Source organism: Sturnus vulgaris, chromosome 7, assembly GCF_052056855.1.
Source record: "Sturnus vulgaris isolate bStuVul1 chromosome 7, bStuVul1.hap1, whole genome shotgun sequence".
In the NCBI taxonomy this organism is placed as follows: domain Eukaryota; kingdom Metazoa; phylum Chordata; class Aves; order Passeriformes; family Sturnidae; genus Sturnus; species Sturnus vulgaris.
The window spans coordinates 8,588,676-8,606,073 of record NC_142249.1 but is presented as its reverse complement, the minus strand read 5'-3'; the positions used below and the strand labels follow the sequence as shown (position 1 = coordinate 8,606,073).

The following is a 17,398-nucleotide window of genomic DNA, read 5'->3' as shown; positions in this document are numbered from 1 at the left end:
TTCTTACATTGTGTCGTTGTTTATTTCTGTCATACCTATTTATTTATTTTATTGTTCCTAGAATTATTTGGGTTTTAATATTTCTGTGGGATTATTCCAGTTAAAGGAATAGCTCAAGTATTCTCAAAAATATCAAAGATATTCTGTGCATTTTTAGGGTCTGCTCTTCTGGTTTTTCAGTACATAAGTCCTCCCTCAGTCTGCCTTATTTATTCTGGACACTTTTAGCTTCATTTTTCTAGTTCAAATGGCCCATAATTTTGTTTAACTCTATGCATTTTTGGCAAAACATACCAAACAAAACCTGTGCACTCTGTCTACATCTACTGTAAGTGATCCTGTCTCTGTCTGGTATTTAGTGCTGTGGCTACCTTCAGGAGGGCAGTTCCAAATGTGTATGAAGTTGCTTGTCAGAGAAGAGTAAAGAGGTGCTCTGGTGCTACACCCATTTCCAGTCACAATGTCTCAGTACAAAAATGAGAGAGGTCCAAGTATCATGCTGAATAAGATCTTTGAGATATTTCTAGATTTCTTTAGAAAAGGCATAGGAAGAACTATAATACTAGAATATTTTAAACCTCTGGATGTGTAAAATCTCTACCTTTGAAGCAGATGTGGTGTTTAACTTTGGAGCATGAGAAAAATCTCTTCTGGAGGCAAATTGTTCTGCTGCAGCCTATTAAAACGTGTTACTGGGTATTGAGAATTATATATTGGCTTTCATCTAAGATTATTTTATTACTTACTTAAATGCTTTTGTTTTGGTAAACTCATCTGTCAGGTAGATCACCATTTGGTTCTCTGGAAAAAAAATGTGGAGGTAGATCTCAGCACATGCACAGATTTATTACCCCCTGACAGCTGTAGGAGAATCCTTGAACTGATTGGGCATAAATTTAAGAGAGCTGTGAACAAACAATATTTGATTTGATGTAAAAGTTTGGCCAAAGTAACTTAACTTGTCCAGAGTTCCAAACCAATTTGAACTAAGTTTAAGCTGGCTCAGTGGTCGTGTCATATTTCTTTTAAAAATCAGATTGTAAGGGTCCTAATACTCGATCCAACGCTGTCATATTGCACACACTGAATGGTGCTGGTGCTTGTTTTGCTTAGCATAGCACAAGTTGATCCCCTTTTGGGAACAGTGCCTTTCTAGAGCAGAGTTCAGAACTGGCACCAAATCCAATGTGTAATAACACTCACAGCTGGATGTTCCATGCTGAGTGTAAGCAGAAGGGCTGTGAGCCCTGAGGGCCTGTGCTCAGAGTTAGCCAGTCAGTACTGACACTACAAATCCAAATTGCTGCCTATTTTTAAAATCTGGCATTTCTAGGGGGACAATTAAAACTACCATTTAGTTGAAAACTTACTCTTTAAAGGACAGTTGGCACATCCTAGGGATCAGTTCTGTTTCAAGGGAGTTTGGCTTTGCATTGGCACACTTTAAAATCAATCTGCAGGGCCTTTTTTATGTCCCAGAATATGCAAGGCTGTTCCCAAGCCTTGGCAGAGCTTTGCATTCAGAAGAACTTTTCTGTGGCACGCCCCTCCAAGAGTCTCCTTTTGGACAGTCCCTGTTTCCAGTAACACAGGTGGGACATGGAGGTAAGGGGCAGATGCTGCAGCCTCCCATTCAGGAAAGAAATCTGCACATAAATGCTGCCTTGAGAGGCTACCTAGAACAGAGGCTAGACAATGTTAAAGGAATAAAGTGGGTATTTATTAAAAGGCCTTCAAAGGACACACCTTGGGCAATACAAGAGCCTGGCCAAGGCTACACCCAAGATGGACAATGGATCACGAGTTTTCACACTTTTGTCAGTTTTGGTCCGTGTACATATTGGGGTTAATTGTCCAATTACAGCTCCAGGTTATGAAGTCCCATCCTCCCAGTTTGCTCTCCTCAATTTGCTGTTGTTTGCACTTTTTGGGCCTGAAGCTGTAATGATGTCCTTGGTTCTTGGGCTGCAAAAGGATTGTTTTGTCTGACTGAACTGTGAAGAGAACTTGCTAACACTTTATATGAAGTTCAGAGTTATATAGTAATGTACAGAATCTGGAAAATATGAAAGCTAAAACTTAAGCATCAAAGGAATCCAACCCAATAGGATCTGAGCTACAGGTACTGTGTTCCCATCAGTTCCCTGATACCCACAGACAGCTTTCTGAAGAGGAGTGGAAACAGAACTGTTTCTGCCTGGTGTAAGGGATGACATTTTAAGTAATATGGTGTTCCTAGTGCTGGTATGGTGTGTCTGTGCCCTCGGAAGGGCAGCCACATGGGACACGCTCTCCTGTGATGTGCTAACCTCAGTAATCTGAGTGGAGAAATCGGAAGCCTCGATAAGAACCCAATCATCCCAAACAGGAGCAGTGTTTTGGACAGAAGCAGAAGACTACTCCTCAGATTTCCCTATTTTCTAGTTCTAGGAAAGTTGCTACTGCCAGAGCAGTTTGGGTGGTCAGGACTGCTGGTAAGGTCCTGGATTTGCTTCTGGGAGGGGACAGGAATGCCAAAACATCAGATCCTGCGACACTCACCCTGTAACTTACAGTTGAACAGGGAAAAGCTGCTGCCTCAACACAGCCACCAACCCAAGCACTTCCTGCGCTCTCCACTGCCCTTCGAGAGGTGGCTGGCTTTAGAAGAGACACCCTCACTAATTTTTATTTTTTTTATTTTATGCCGTCCCAGACACGACTTCACATCCAGGCTCTCACAGAGGAATTCTGTCGATGGAAATGTCCATGCCCTATCCTGGGACACGCGCTGGGCTGGGTGGGCTCAGGCTCGGCCACAGCTCCTATTTTCCGCTGGGAGGAAGGAGTGGGGAGAGAAAGAAAGGGCAGTTTCGGTATTTTCAGGAAAGGGGCCTCACCACAGCAGGTGCCAAGGCAACGCGGAGCGTGAGGAAAGGGAAGAGAGCCTGGGAAAAGCAGCGGCTGGATGAGGAGCGGGCGGGCCGCGCTGGGGCCCCTCCCCAGCCCAGGCACGGCCCGTCCGGGCTGCGGCAGCGGCTGCGCGGGGCGGCGGGCCCGGCACCACCTCCTCCCTCCCTCCTTCGCTGCCTGCCGGCCGGGCCCGGCACTGCCCGCCCCCGGCCCGCCCCCGGCCCCACCTGCGGCAGCGCTGGGCGGTGGCTCCGCCGGGCCCGCTCGCTGCTCGCCCACCCGCGCCATGGCGGCGGAGCGCGGGGGCTGCGCGCTGGAGGCCGTGCCGCTGCCGCCCGAGGTGCGCGAGAGCCTGGCCGAGCTGGAGCTGGAGCTGTCGGAGGGTGAGCGGGGCCGGGCTCGGGCCGAGGGCGGCTGTGCGGGGCCGGGCACGGCCGGCGGCGCGGCAGGAAGGCCGCGGGTGGCTGCAGCGGGCGCGGGGCCGCTGATGGCTCTGGGGGCGGCGGTGTCTCGGTTCCCCGGCGCTGCTCTCGGCGGGCCCGGGTTCCTCTCCTGCCGGAGCCCTCGGCCGGGAGCTGGGAGCCGGGAGCGGGCGGCGGCGCCGGGCTCGGGCGGGCCTGCGCCGTCCCCCGCCATCCCCGCGGCTGCACCGAGCGCCCGCGGCCCCTGCGACTGACGCCTGGTGGTGGCCCCTCAGGAGCTCTTCCACATGGGCGGCTAGCGTGCTGCTGGATACTCCGGAAAGACAATTTATTTCAGTTTTAATACCTGTTCCTAACTGTAGCTGGAACCTTAAATCTCGCTCTCTGCATCTGTCATTAATTTCCAACTTTTTTTTGTGCTTCGCCGTATATACAGGCAGGAATATGATGATGCTAGCTCCGTTTTTATAGAACTACAGAGTCATGGGATGGTTGGGGTTAGAATCTTTAAGCTCGTCCAGTTCCATCCTCCTGCCATGGGCAGGGACACCTTCACTATCCCAGGTTGTTCCAAGCGCTATCCAGCCTGACCTTGGATCACTGCTAGGGATGGGGCAGCCACGGCTCCTCTGAGCAAGCTGTGCCAGGCCCTCCCCACCTTCCCAGGGAAGGATTTCTTCCCGATATCCCATCTAACCCTGCCCTCTTATCAGTGGGAAGCCATTCTCCCTTGAAACTCCAAAGTCTCTCCAGCTTTCTTGGAGCCCTTTCAGGCACTGGAAGGGACCCTAAGGTCTCCTTGGAGTCTTCTCCAGTCTGAACACCCCCAGCTGTCCTTGCCTTCTGCAGAGCAGAGGGGCTCCAGCCCTGTGCATTAATGGGCTCAGAGGTGACAATATGCAGTGCCAGGCAGAGGATCACTGTGACTATTTGATGGATTTTCAGCCCCCAAAAGGAGACATCCCTTCCACCTCCAGGTCAGTGTTTGATGATGACAGCCCTTCTGTAATCCCTTTGGGTGTTAGTCGTGGTATCTCTGTTAAAGAGCTGGGGAAGGATTTTCTGCATACTGATTCTCTGGCACAGCCCGTCCTGCAGACAGGCAGGTATAGGAGAGCACGCCAGGGTGGAGGTGATGGAGGCAGCACGTTTTGGGAGTGCTTGTTCATTGCATTTTCCCCAGTTACACTATCAAGCTGTACCCTTGAACAGAAGGGCTAAGAACCTGTTAATACCACCTGTGGGTTTAGGATTAGGAGTATTCAGTGTGCTCCTCAGATAAATTTTCAGATCAGCCGGTGAGCAAAACTGGGGCTATTTCACCCAAACGTGCTGCCTGATTCGGGTCACGGTTTCATAAGTTATTCAGAGGTCTGCTGTCATCATCTCCAGTGTGGAAGCTTTGGTGCAGAGGCAGTGGAGAAGTGTAGGATGGGTGACTGTTGTCCAAGTGTGACCTGTTGCTGCATGTCTGCAGGCACAGTCAGAAGCAGTACCTGGCATGCCCTGTTGCAAGATGAGTTGCTGCGTGTGTGCTGGGGCCGTGTGCCCTGCTGGGTGCAGTGGTTCTTCCTGTGTGCCTGCTGACACGTGCAGGCATATCCTGGGGCTGGCTCCTCTGCTGTGTGACCTGTGTGTTTGTTTAACTGATAAAATACGGGTTTTTATGGGTAGATCTGCAGTATGTTAAACCTGTGAGACGCCTGAGGTGATTGCACACTGTCCTAGTGCTGTGGGTCTGATGTAGAATGTGTATTATTGCTGTGTAGCTGCTGGACTAATGGAGTGAGCTTGAATTTCTTGATCACTCTGAAGACTTAGTTTATGAGCGTAGATATGACTCCCTTTCTGTCTTTCCTAAACTGGAAAACATTTGCACGTAGTTCTTCAACATCTGGAAATATGGTACGTGCTTGTATCCTGCCATTCCTTGATGTTTGTATCGGCAGCTTTTAATGGAGCCCTCCATCATTAATGCTCAGAACTTGGAGAGGAAGGAATAGCAATCTAAGATTTCTTATGCTTAATATGCCTCAAGTTAGAGAAGGTCAGTACTTGGGCGGATGTTCCCATCATTGAGGGGAAGTGTGGAGGGAGAAAAGAGAAAAGGAGAAACGTGAGAGCAAGTTCCTTTCTGCTTTGTCTGTGTGCTTTGAAATATTGTGTGTGTTGTGATGAGGCAGGAATAATGTCTGCTCTCTTTGATTACATTTTTACCTGTAAAAACTAAGTCGAGAAGATGATTAATCTCCTAGTTTGGTTTTGCTTCAGATGATCATAGCAAAAGTTGGGAAAAATGTTTCTGTTGAGGTGTAGAGAAGAAGGAAGACACGAGTACATTGGTATTTTCTAAAGGCAATTCAAAATCCTAAGTAGACCATTCAGCTGAGAAGAATTTTGGATGAGGATGGAATGCCAGTTCATGCTACAATTCCAGTCATGTGCACTGTTAGGAATCCTTCAGCTTTGCAAGATCTTAATTTCTTGCTTGATGTCGTTTGTATTCTTCATGTACTAGAAAAATAATAGTTTGGGATAAAAAGTGACCCTACTATGATGCTACTGCTTTGCTTTGTTATATCACCACTAATTTCGTGTTGAAAAAAATTTGTGAATCTTGTAAAGAAAGCTAAGAGATCTGCTGCAACCTTTTGGGGAGACCTTTTGAGACCGTGCCTGGCGCCTAAGCTGAGTTTCAGCTGATGGATCTGTGGACTAGGCTTGCTTATCTTAAGACTCTAAGATGCTGCAGCTTTCTGATGTAATGGAAAGATGCAGAGTGCCAGAGTATGATGGGGATGCTGTAAAGATCCAGTACTTCAGGTTGTTTATTTGTAACTATAAAACACTGGTGTTTTGGCGTTTGTTTGTTTGTTTTGGGGGTTTGGTGTGATTTTTTTCTTCCCTGCTCTGAAAGAGAGCTAAGGTTATAAACAGTTCTTTAAAAAATTCTTATCTGCAGTGGAGATTCTGTAGGAAAGGGATCACTGTTTTAAAGCCTGTACTTGTTCGATGATATTGCATCATATATATGTATATGTTTTTATGTACCTAAATTTACTTGTACACCGCTTTGGAATTGGGTTGTTTTTTGCTTCTTCTGGGTTATCTGTGTGAGAAGATGCTTCACTTGTTCCTTGATCATTTCAGGACAAGATATGTAGAAGTAGTCAAAGATAAAATTATGTGATACAGCAACGAGGACCTGGTGTCAGCTTGTGTTGGCTTTGTCTTGTAGGATTGGTGGTGGTGGCAGTGCCCTCAGCCAGCAGTTCAGGGACTTACAAGAATATAGGACTACGTTTGTTTCCTTTCTTGGGAATTTTTGGTGCTTGTTGCTATCTGGATCCAGTTAATCTGGGCCTTTTGGATGCACAACATTGAATTTGTCTTCATTAAAAATCAGGAAAAAATTGCAGGAAGAAAAATATGCTTGTACCAACTTTGAGGTGGTGTTTGACCGGCATGTGGATGGTACAACATTTTCTTGGTCTGAATTTCTGCAGCTTGAAACATTAAGTATATGGCTTTGGGTTTCCTTCCTTTTTATTGTTTTGGGGATTTTTTTTGCAAGGATTGGGGATTTTTGGCACATTTTGAGGTACTGCAGGTAATACCTGAGTGGAGGAAGATACCAGCTATGAAGTATTGCCTCAAAAAAGTAAAGGTATTTAATGTCTCACATCTTTGGCTACTGCAAATATTCCACCAATACTTCAGCATGTACTTTTTGTAATTAGTTTGATTGGGATTTTTAAAAAATAAATTGATAAAATAATACTTTTTTTTGTCAGAACGCCTTTCTTATAAAACCTAAAGATAGTGGTCAGAGCTGAAAGGTTTTAGGTCCCTTTGTTACACAACAGTACTGATGTGGTATTAAATTTCCTCATGTGAAATCGGGGGAGGAAGAGACAGCCACACACGCTTATTCCTGCTTTCCTTGTGGTAAATCATGATATTTAGGGCTTAAGTTTTTTCTGATCTTAAAATGGTAGTTTTCTGTAATGGAAGTCTTGGAAATACTTGGAAATAAATATAATCTGAGGCTGTCAGTGGGAAGAACTGTTGTGACTGAGGAGGCAGATGGCAGTCTGTGAAACTTGACCTGCAGCATCTTCCTTGTTTAATTTCTGGGCTCTCCAACAGAAACTATTAATTGTGCCATGGTACCTGGGGCTTGCCAAATGCCCATGGGGACTGAGGAAGTTTTCAAAGCTTGTTCTCACATGTTAACACCCGGCCTGCGCAGGTCTGGGCACCTGGCTGGCATCCTTCAGGCTGTCCCTTCCAATCCCCAGAGCCAGTGAGGAGCTGAGCCCAGCCAAAATCTCCTGCCCTTCCCAAGGGAAAGCCCCTCAGCTACAAGAGTGCAGCCAGGTGTACCCCTCCCTCTCCTCCTTGGCTGCATATTTTGTCTATCTTAAGTAAAGGTTGTTGTCATCTCTTAGGCAGCAGATGGGAGAAAATACCCTGAGAGGGGAAAAAAAATTTAAAAATCCTAACCTCTTGCATTATCCACCCTGATTTTTTTTCCCACACCAACATGTTACACCAAACTTAAACTTCTAAACTATATACATACATGCATTACTTCAATTATATAAATATATACATCTAGATTTAGATACAGACACAGTGTGACTGTCCCCTTGAGGGATGCATCTTGTCTTTCCATCCTTTTGCACCACCACGTGCAACCTGGTCCCTGAGCAAAGACAACCCCACAGATGGGTTAGTCTTTGCTTGAGGCAGAATTAATCCAGTTTTTCCCAGGATACCTCTCATGTGTTCCACCGGAACCTGATCTCTGTTGTTCACAAGGATTCAGATTGGGCAGGTCCAGCTCCATTAGGGGAGTGAGATGTTAACTAGCAAGGTGGTCTTTGCTAAATGCAGCTCCCAGTTTTTGAAAGTCTCCCTGCCCAGTGCTTTCAAGGTGGTTTTAAGCAGGCCATTGCACCATTCAGCTTTCCCAGCAGCTGGTGCATGATAAGCCACTCAATGCCATGTTTTCTGGCCCAGGTGTTTATAAGGCTGTTCTGGAAATGAGTCCCGTTGTCAGACTCAATTCTCTCAGGGGTACCATGCCACCACAGGACTTGTTTTTCCAGGCCCAGGATGGTGTTCCAAGCACAGGGTAGGTCTCCAACCATCCAGTGGTGGCTTCCACCATGGTCAGTACATAGCGCTTGCCCTGGCGGGTTTGAGGCAGTGTGATGTAGTCAATCTGCCAGGCCTCTCCATACTTATATTTGGACCATCGCCCCCCATACCAGAGGGGCTTCACCCGCTTGGCTTGCTTGATGGCAGCGCATGTCTCACAGTCATGGATAACTTGAGAAATACTGTCCATGGTTAGATCCACCCCTCGGTCTCGTGCCCATTTATATGTGGCATCTCTGCCCTGATGACCTGAGGCATCATGGGCCCATCGAGCCAGGAACAACTCTCCCTTGTGCTGCCAGTCTAAATCTATCTTCGACACCTCTATCTGTGCCGCCTGATCTACCTGCTCGTGTTGTTGGTGTTCCTCATTAGGACTTTTACAGGTAGCTTCTCTACCTGAGTGGCAATGTCTTGCCATTCTTCAGCAGCCCAGATTGGTCCTCCTCTATGCTGCCAGTTGGCCTTTATCCCCCTTCCTGGAGCCAAAGCCATGTGCCAACCAGGCTAGGCTAGACCACATGGTGCCGCTTAGCGAGGCTTCTATATTCAGCACACAAAAAACAGGTTACCCAGGAACTGTTATTCCTTTTTCACCCTTTCCTCTCAATGCCCTCAGGCCTCACATTGGGTGCCAAGAGTCCTCTGAACGTTTCTGCACTAGGAAGGTAAAACAAAAAGAAAGCATTTTATTTTTCTTTCCATGTCTGCTGTGCTGGATGATCAGATGAGATTTTTTTTTAATTCTCCCCTCTATTTTGGAAAGTAATAAGACGCTGGTTAAGAGGCTCTTGTTGAGTTGACCTAAAATATTGCAACCATGTTAGAAAGCACTGTGGTAGTATTGGAATAGTATGATTGGCAATGGTTTTCATCTGTAATGTGCCTTCCGTTTTGCTTTCATTCCCACTCCCCCATCATACTCATTTTCCATCATTGTTATTCTGCTGTCCCTCCCTCCTCGTCTTTCTTTCTGCCTTCTGGAACATAGGAGGATAAGCAAGGTATCTCATCTGAGCTGAGAGCATCCTTACACTTCTTAACTTTAACTGTTCTTAATGAAACAATTTTGTGAGCAGTGAGGACATCCAATTTTATTTTGTTGACTCTGGCTTCCAGCTTAAGAATTATGGTAATGCACTTAAAGGCTTGCAGAAAAAAGGACTAAATGTACTATTCTGTTACCTTTATCACTGTGAGGAAACAGAAGATTCTAAACCAGGAAAACTGGGATTGCTAGGTAGTCAGCTTCCTTTCCCATCAAAGCAGAATTTCAGACTCGACCAGTTAGATGGTTGGGGCTTTTAGTGATTGTCTTCTGGATTTCTGCTCTATTTAATCAGTGTTTAAATTAATCTCTTCCTTGTGTTTGAGTAGAAATCTTGTTATTCTTTTACACATTGCTTTGGCAGCGAAGGTTAACACGTGTCGAGGAACAAAAGTAGGACGGCAACCTGTACATTAAGAAAATTAAAAGAAATAGTTCTTCTTCCAGGTGTTCTTGTGCAAAAATAAACTTCTCTTAAAATTATAAATGCACATTTATGAAGTAAATAGACCTTTATAAAATTAGCATTGAACATTAATCTGTGTTTTACCTCCCTATCCTTCCCCTAAACCTAGATTAAGCTCTGCCGATCTTGAGATCATGAAATGACTTTTTATTTTCCATTTGCTAGTTAAAATGCTGTTGGAGAGATTTTTTTCCTTTGGGTTTGTTAGGTTTTCTGAAAGGAATGGATTATTCTTCTGAAATGTGACTTCATTGAGGATGGGCTGTGGCATCTCTTGGACTAAAGAAGGTGCCTGCTTGATGACATTTAATACAGCTGAGTTACAGATGTATCATCCAGTTCTTTTACTGAAAGACTTTAATATACCTGTATGCAAATGGGAGGGAAAACATATCAGTCTGTCTTGATTACATGACAGTCATTTGGTTATTAAGAACCCTTGTATTTACCTTGGAATAAGCATCAAAGTATTTGACAGTTTCTTGGCACAAGGTTTGTAGCTCTCGAGGAAACATAAACTTGGTGTATTAGCCTGAGTTCTCTTGACATGATGATTGCAGACTCAAATTCTAGGATCATAGAATTGTTTAGGCTGGAAGAGATCTCAAGAGTTCATAAAGTCCAGCTGTTAGCCCACCATGATGTGCAGTAAAATACAATGTATGATTTTCCCGTGCAGAGGTCTAACAAAGCAATTCTGCAATGCAGAATTCAGGGGACCGAGTTGAAACGTGCGACTGAATAATTAAAGCTTCCAAATTGTCATCATATCCTTTTATCACTTTCTCACTGCTTTATTATGACCTTTTGTCTCTCTCAAAGTGTTTGCCCAGCAGTGCTCCACAGCACTCAAAGATTTGAAGCTTCTGTGGATTTTTGTTGCTATTGTTTCCCTGTGTGGAAGCTTGTGCCTTGTAGCAGGTGTCTGCGATTTACAATTCTGTGAAGAAAGAAGCAGCTCTTAATCTTCTATGTCTGTTGTTACCTTTTAAAGGTCAAGACACTTCTAGTTTACATCCCTTTAAGAACTTGAAGAGAATTCCAACACTCTTTGAGTCCGGTTGGGCCTCATCCCTCAACTAGCAGGGACTTTTTGTTCAGTGATGTCTGACAAAAAACTGCCTCTTGTAGGATTTGCTATTTATGGACACTAAAAGGATACTAATAGCTGGTGGTGTGTTATTATGAAGATAGATGCAAATAATTTTTCTGGCCTTTTGTTATAATTCACTGCGGCTCAAATTTTCATTTTCTTCTATTTTTCCTTTTTCCTACTTGCAGCCATATGGCCTCAGAGCTGGATTGGGTTGAGGGCAGAAGAGTGAAAGAGGGTGCCAATACTTCAGCTTAGCTGCAACATGAATCCATACCCAAAAATAAGATTTTTCAGCGTCTGCCTGTATCTGCACGGCTGTTCCTTCAATCTGTTGAGGATCCAGCCTCAAATGAAACGTAGGGCTTGCTGATTGTAGCAGCATTTTGTCCTAGAACTTGAAATATGAAAGCTCCCATAAATCATAATCAATATGTTTGTGTCCCACAGATCTGAGATTCATCAGATACAGGGAATATACCAGCTAACTCAGCATTTTATCACATAGTGTTTGAGAAGTTATTTGCTTATGGAGAAATGAGAACTTGTGTTGGGAGGTAGGTTGGCTATAACTGGAGGGGCTTCAGCTCCATATGTACCAGCTGCCTGTGCATTAAGGCAGAATTCTGTCAAAGTCTCTCATTATGAGATTTCTGCCTTACATTGTAAGGAGTAGGAAATGTTAAGAAAGTTCCAGAATGTGTGGTTGCAAAGAGAGCATGTCTGACAGGCCATGTTGTGGAAGCACACAGTTTGTAGGGTTAAGGAAAAGGCATTGCAACCACTAAACTTTAGTTGGCAATTATGTGTTGTCTAACAAAATTAATAAAGTTTCTCATTTCAGATGTTTGTGTATAATTTGTATTTGGTGGAAGTTACTTCAGCTTGCAAAGAATATTTAGTTTTCAGAGACGAGAGCTCAGTAAACATTTTTTTCCTTCATTTTTCTTTCAGAAATACTATTTGAAAAAAGTGAATTTAGGTGTGAGCATCTTTTCTAACTTTTTTTGCCTAAGCTCTCATGTGCTAAGTAAAAATCATGAAGAAGCTTAAACTTTATCAACCAGCTAGTTGAGGTTTTGTAGTACACCTTGTAGGAATTTAAATGGTTATGCTTGGGGATGCTCATTTTTGCTCTTTGCTTTTTTTCTACTGCCTCTGGCTTAGATGTCTGTGTAGTAAAATGCATGACCTTGAAACAACAGTCAAGCAGATGACCCCAGAGTAACTCCTGGTGGGAGCTTGAGGTGTTTTTCCCTGCCTCCCACCCCCCACCTTAGTCTAGTGCAAGCATGTTAAGAGCTTCTCTCTGGAGGTCCTCCCAGTTCGAGTCTGCAGAATATTCAGTTTTCAGGGATAGTAGCTCATTAAAGATTTTTTTCCTTCATTTTTCCTTCAGAAACAGTATTCGAAAAAAACAAGTTTGGGTGTGAGCATAGTCTCAGTTGACTGTGTACACACAAACACCAATGAGGTCAGGGTTAGTTTGACTGCTGTGGGTTTGTGTATTGCATTTTTGCCATGTGTTTGTCTGCCTTGAGTAGTTTGGGAAAGAGAGAAATAATATATTCTGTGTGGTCAGATCCAGATCCGTGGCTGGACATACTAGTTTGAGCAATAGCACAGCAGTCAAGGCAATGGGCACTGCTGTCCCTTGTGCTCATTTTCCATCTGCAGCCTCCTTGTTAGAGAGGACTTGGGTTACTTTCCATGAATAATTGAATAAACCAGTCTATTTAAAAAGCATTACTTACAGTAATCAACCAGTGTGATGGTGCAACAGATGAAGGAATGTGAAGATTAAGGAAATGTTTTTTTTTTTAAACAGGAAACTCTTCTGATGAACTTGGAACAAATTATAGTTGTGATTCCAGACTTTTCATATTTGTGAAGCCAGGATTAGATGCATCGGCAGCTATTGCCTAATTAAATGCACAGTCGTAGTTTTCTTCAGATTTAGGTTTTAACAGATCTTGACAGGGCTCTGATTTGATTTGATTTCCACAGGACATTAATTTATCAGTACCTGAGACTGACTATTAGCAAATGAGGCTCTTCCATTCCTAGCAGATGTTTTCATGTGCTCTTCAGAATGTTTAGATTCTGCTAATTGCAAGAAGAACTTCAGGTGCTGGGAATACCTGTAACACAGGTCTTTACAGAAGACAGGGGCTGGGACAAAGATCTGAAAGAGGTATCACTGTGGATATTGCCCTTTTCCAGTGAAATTGATTTTTGTTTGATTTTTACCTCATTGTTACCCACAATGTAAGCAATTTGTGGCACAGCACTGACAAAACTTCAAAACAAAAACCTTCCTTGACATACATATTCTGTATTTGCTTGTAGCTGTGGCTTGATATTCTAATCTTAAATTACTGTTAAGATTATAAATTATAAAATGTCTGTGCATGAGTCCTTGTATATGTTACTTTTATCCTAGCAAGTTATATGGGTCTTAAATTGGGATAAGTCTGTGTTGCAGAGTTGTAGCAGGGTAGTTGGGATGAGGTGCTTACAGGCTGGTTTGGGACAGAGGAGGAGTAGCAGAATGCTTAGTGAAACCAGAAAATGGTAGATAGTAGTAAGGAATAAATAGTCTTGTATTTTTATTTAAAATGGGAGCCATATAAATTAGATTTGACAAACTCAGTGGCTGAGCTTGTACTTACACAACTGCTATATTGCTGCTCCTTCTTCCTGACAGGACCAGTGTTCCCTGGACTGCAACCAGAGGGGGAAAAAAAAAAAGTTAAACATACAAAACTTGTGAATAGCTAATAACTGACAACTTATTCTTGTGATCATTACATGTTTTCTGTGCCCTGGAGCCCTGCGTCTTCCATGGGCAAGCTCTTGCATCAGGGTTGCTCTTACCATTTATTTGGGTAGTTCCCTTTTTGGGTTAGGGCCTTTTAGCCACTGTTGTGCTACAAACAGGTAGGTTTTTCCTTGCTGTAGAAAGAGCTTTTTCTGCGTTTTATGCACTTCTGTCCACAATATTCAGCACTAATAATAACCCACGAGGTTATTTGGAGGATTTTCATTTCTTTAGTGAATATTTGTAAGTAGTGACTTTATGTTTAACTCGGAGCTGTGCTCTGCAGGGCTTCAGTCACATGTTGGTGCAGCTGGTGCAGTTTGGGAAGCCCAATAAACTGACTCATGACAAGAGGTAGCCTTGCTGTGTTCAAACAAGCAATGTTTTGACACTGCAGAATAAAGAGAGATTCTGAATCGGTATGAGATAATTCCTTGGGGTGATTGAAGAGTACTGTGGGATAGATTGATGACTCATGTGGTACTGATGCTATCAAAATTGTGTTCATCACATGAAATAGGTTCTCAATGCTCTTTCATAAAGGAAGCTATGAGCTGCAAAATTTGAGAACTTATTTTGTGGCCCTCAACAGTGGTTGTCATATTTGGGAGAATGATTGCAGTGAAATTTTTACCTGATGCTGTGTAAGGAGCATTGCCTAATTTTGGGCTAGAAGGACAGTACGACAGTTCACTTGAAGTTAATGCTGCTGTTTTGTAATTAGTAAAAGTATCTTCAGCAAAACATGGTTCAGATTAATTTAAATAGAGATATTTCTGTAAGCACAATGCTTTTACTTTGTGACCAGAAGAGGATCACCTGCCCAACCACACCCCCCCACCCAAACCCCCAAAAAATCATGGTGACATACTACCTTCAGATGATAAACCTAGTGATAGTATACTAACTTCTGCAGATTTGTCAGTTTCTAGACCTTTTTAGTAAAAGTGAAGTAATACGTGTTTAGTAGAATTAGCAATTGGTGTTTTATGGTAAATGCAAGTGAGTTGCATTTTGAGACTGAGGAAAACTTAGTTTTAGAGGAAATCCAGTTGCCATCTTTATAGAAATTGGTTATGCCTTTGAGACTCATCTTCAGGTTTTTTTAGGTGTTTCAAGAAAGTTTCTGATGTCTGGGCTTTCACATGACACTTCTGGAGAGTCTTGAATACATGAGTTTATTAGCAAAGATTCTGAGCAGCAGATCCCTGACTGAGGGCTATTGAAAGTGAGGCATAAACATAGAAATTAACATAGAATCTGAAATCTGACAGAAGAATCTTGCGTTGATGCCTTTAACTCTCTTTTGGTCTTTCTGTAGATCTTACTAGATCTTGACAACATGTTAATAATACTGCTGATTTCCAGCTTCTGCAGGAAAGGCCTTTACTTTCATGGTGTTTGTTTTTTTTTTTCTCACAACATAGAAAGTACAACAGGATCCTGAGGAAAATTGATATGCAGAGTTATTGACTTTGAAATTACTTTTTCTTTTTTTTTCCCAACTGCAGTGGCTTGGAGATTTTTTAAGGGATGTTAGTCTGACATGAGTAGAATTCCTTGGAGATTTCATGAGAATTTCTTGATTTCAGTCTTATTTTTCTGGGGTGTCTTGGTTTGAAAGACAAGTGTCTGCTAAGGAAAGTGGGAACCTTCCTTAGAATGGAAAATATGATCCCTTCCATCTGAATTATTATAACTTTGAAGTTCAAGGGCTTTCAGGTAAATACATGGGAAAAGGAAATAGGTGAGCATATCCTCCTAGGACAGGAGGAAGTCGATCAGTGTGAATAGGGAAGACTTGAGAATACAGTTTTTTGAATGGACCAAAATCTTCTGTGAATAACTGCCACTGGGGAATCCTGGAAAAAAATAGAGGTATTGGAGTTAGTAATGTGATAGTAAGAAGCTGGAAAGGTAAGAAGTCACTGTGAATGAAAAAGCAGCTTAATGATATGACCTTAACAAGGGAATTATAAATTATATTAATTATATCATAATTGTAAATTATAATACTTTGATTCTATTGTGGGCATTATAACACTCATTATATAATAACTATAAATTATAATTAATTGCCTGACCATAGTAGGCTATTAAAACTAGATGAGCTTTAAGGTTCCTTCCAGCCAAACTATTCTCTGATTCTATAAATGTGACCTCCTCCCAAATGACAGCATTTTTGGTAGATTTCTCAGGTTTGGTCCAGTTAAAGGTGCTTTATATTACTGATGTAATTGACAATCAAATACTTTTTATCTTACAGTAGGATTAATAAAGGTAAATAACCAAGTAGCTTGGTAGAGATATTTAGACGTAATGCCATCAAACACATGGATACAGGTGTCCAAAAGATACCTGATCTGCAAAAGATACTGGACAGATCCATATCCATATGCATATTTTGGGAAACAGCAATTGCACAGATTAGGCAGAAGTGGTAAGGAAGAATAAGTGACTTAAGATACTGCTAGCTTGTCTGTTCCTGATCATCATTAATGTTGGTAAGGATATGTTACTGGCAAAAGAGTATTTTTCAGACCTTTGATTATGGGTATCACTGCATGGGATATTCTGGAAACATGTTTGGTATGTTCTAGAATTGGTTCATCTTTTCTCCCTAACTTGCTTGCTTTTTAAGCAGCCAATTTAAAAATAATTCTTGTGTTCAATACTTATTTGTGCTAAAGATGCATTTCACAAATAAGGTTTTAACAAACCTTACTTCATAGAAAATACTCCTGCTGAGCCCCTGCCTTGGCAGCAGCCTGGGATCAGCATGTAACATTCAACCTCAAACAGGTGCTGGCTGGGGGCTGGAGCATCTGAGACACCAAACCTGGCTTTCCTTTGGCTCTTTTTAACAGATAAACGAGGAAAAAGGTGCAGCAAAAAGTTGGCAGAAATCACAGAATAACAGAATGGGCCAGGTTGGAAGGACCACAATGGGTCATCTGGTCCAACCTCCCTGCTCAACATTTTCTGCCAACATTTGGTTCATGCTGTTCATGGAGAGCTCCATTTCATCCGAAAATACACTTAATAAGTAGTGTTGCAACTGGAAATAAATTGTAATAAGTTTAGGCACCACAGGGACACATGCTGGGTCTTCCCAAGTGTGCAAGCACTGAACTGTTCTGGTCCTAATAGGGATTGATGGGGTTTTTTTCCTGCCATGAGAGGATATTTGTGTGCACCAGCTGGCTTACTTTGCTGCCTCCTTCTGTGAATAATTCAGCTGGGTTTTTTTGTTTGGTTTTTTTTTTCCAGTTTATCATTCTGTAATTCAGCCAGGATCTCTGAATCATTCATCTGATCATGTCAGATGACTTATGTGCACCCAATATATTAGTGAGGTCTGATTTATTAGTAAAATTATGTTGTATTATGTTATTTATATAGCTTTAACATGAATACTGATGAAGTTGTTGGTTTTTTTTTAATATGCCAGTGTTTTATTTTAACAAGTCAAAGCGTCTACATTCATCCT

General features: G+C 42.7%; 1 protein-coding gene and 1 long non-coding RNA gene across 9 annotated transcripts in view; one reads left to right on the top strand and one right to left on the bottom strand.

Moving 5' to 3' along the window:
- Positions 1-1,698: 1,698 nt before the first annotated feature.
- Positions 1,699-2,972, bottom strand: LOC148223146 (uncharacterized). Its single transcript, XR_015804699.1, has 2 exons — positions 2,542-2,972; positions 1,699-1,965 (listed from the first exon to the last, which is right to left on the bottom strand). It is a non-coding gene; the product is annotated as an uncharacterized LOC148223146 (long non-coding RNA).
- A 187-nt stretch (positions 2,973-3,159) lies between these two features.
- Positions 3,160-17,398, top strand: part of DIP2A (DIP2 acetate--CoA ligase A) — a 73,947-nt gene continuing 59,708 nt past the window's right edge. For 7 of the 8 annotated variants that reach the window (XR_015804754.1, XM_088167726.1, XM_014891713.2 and 4 more), the window contains exon 1: positions 3,164-3,275. Coding sequence is in view for 7 of the 8 variants with exons in the window: in XM_088167726.1 (XP_088023852.1) it covers positions 3,179-3,275 (97 nt within the window). In the remaining variant the exon portion in view is untranslated. Of the gene's footprint in view, positions 3,276-17,398 lie in introns of all 8 variants that reach the window. The other variant, XM_088167728.1, reaches the window with a different exon arrangement.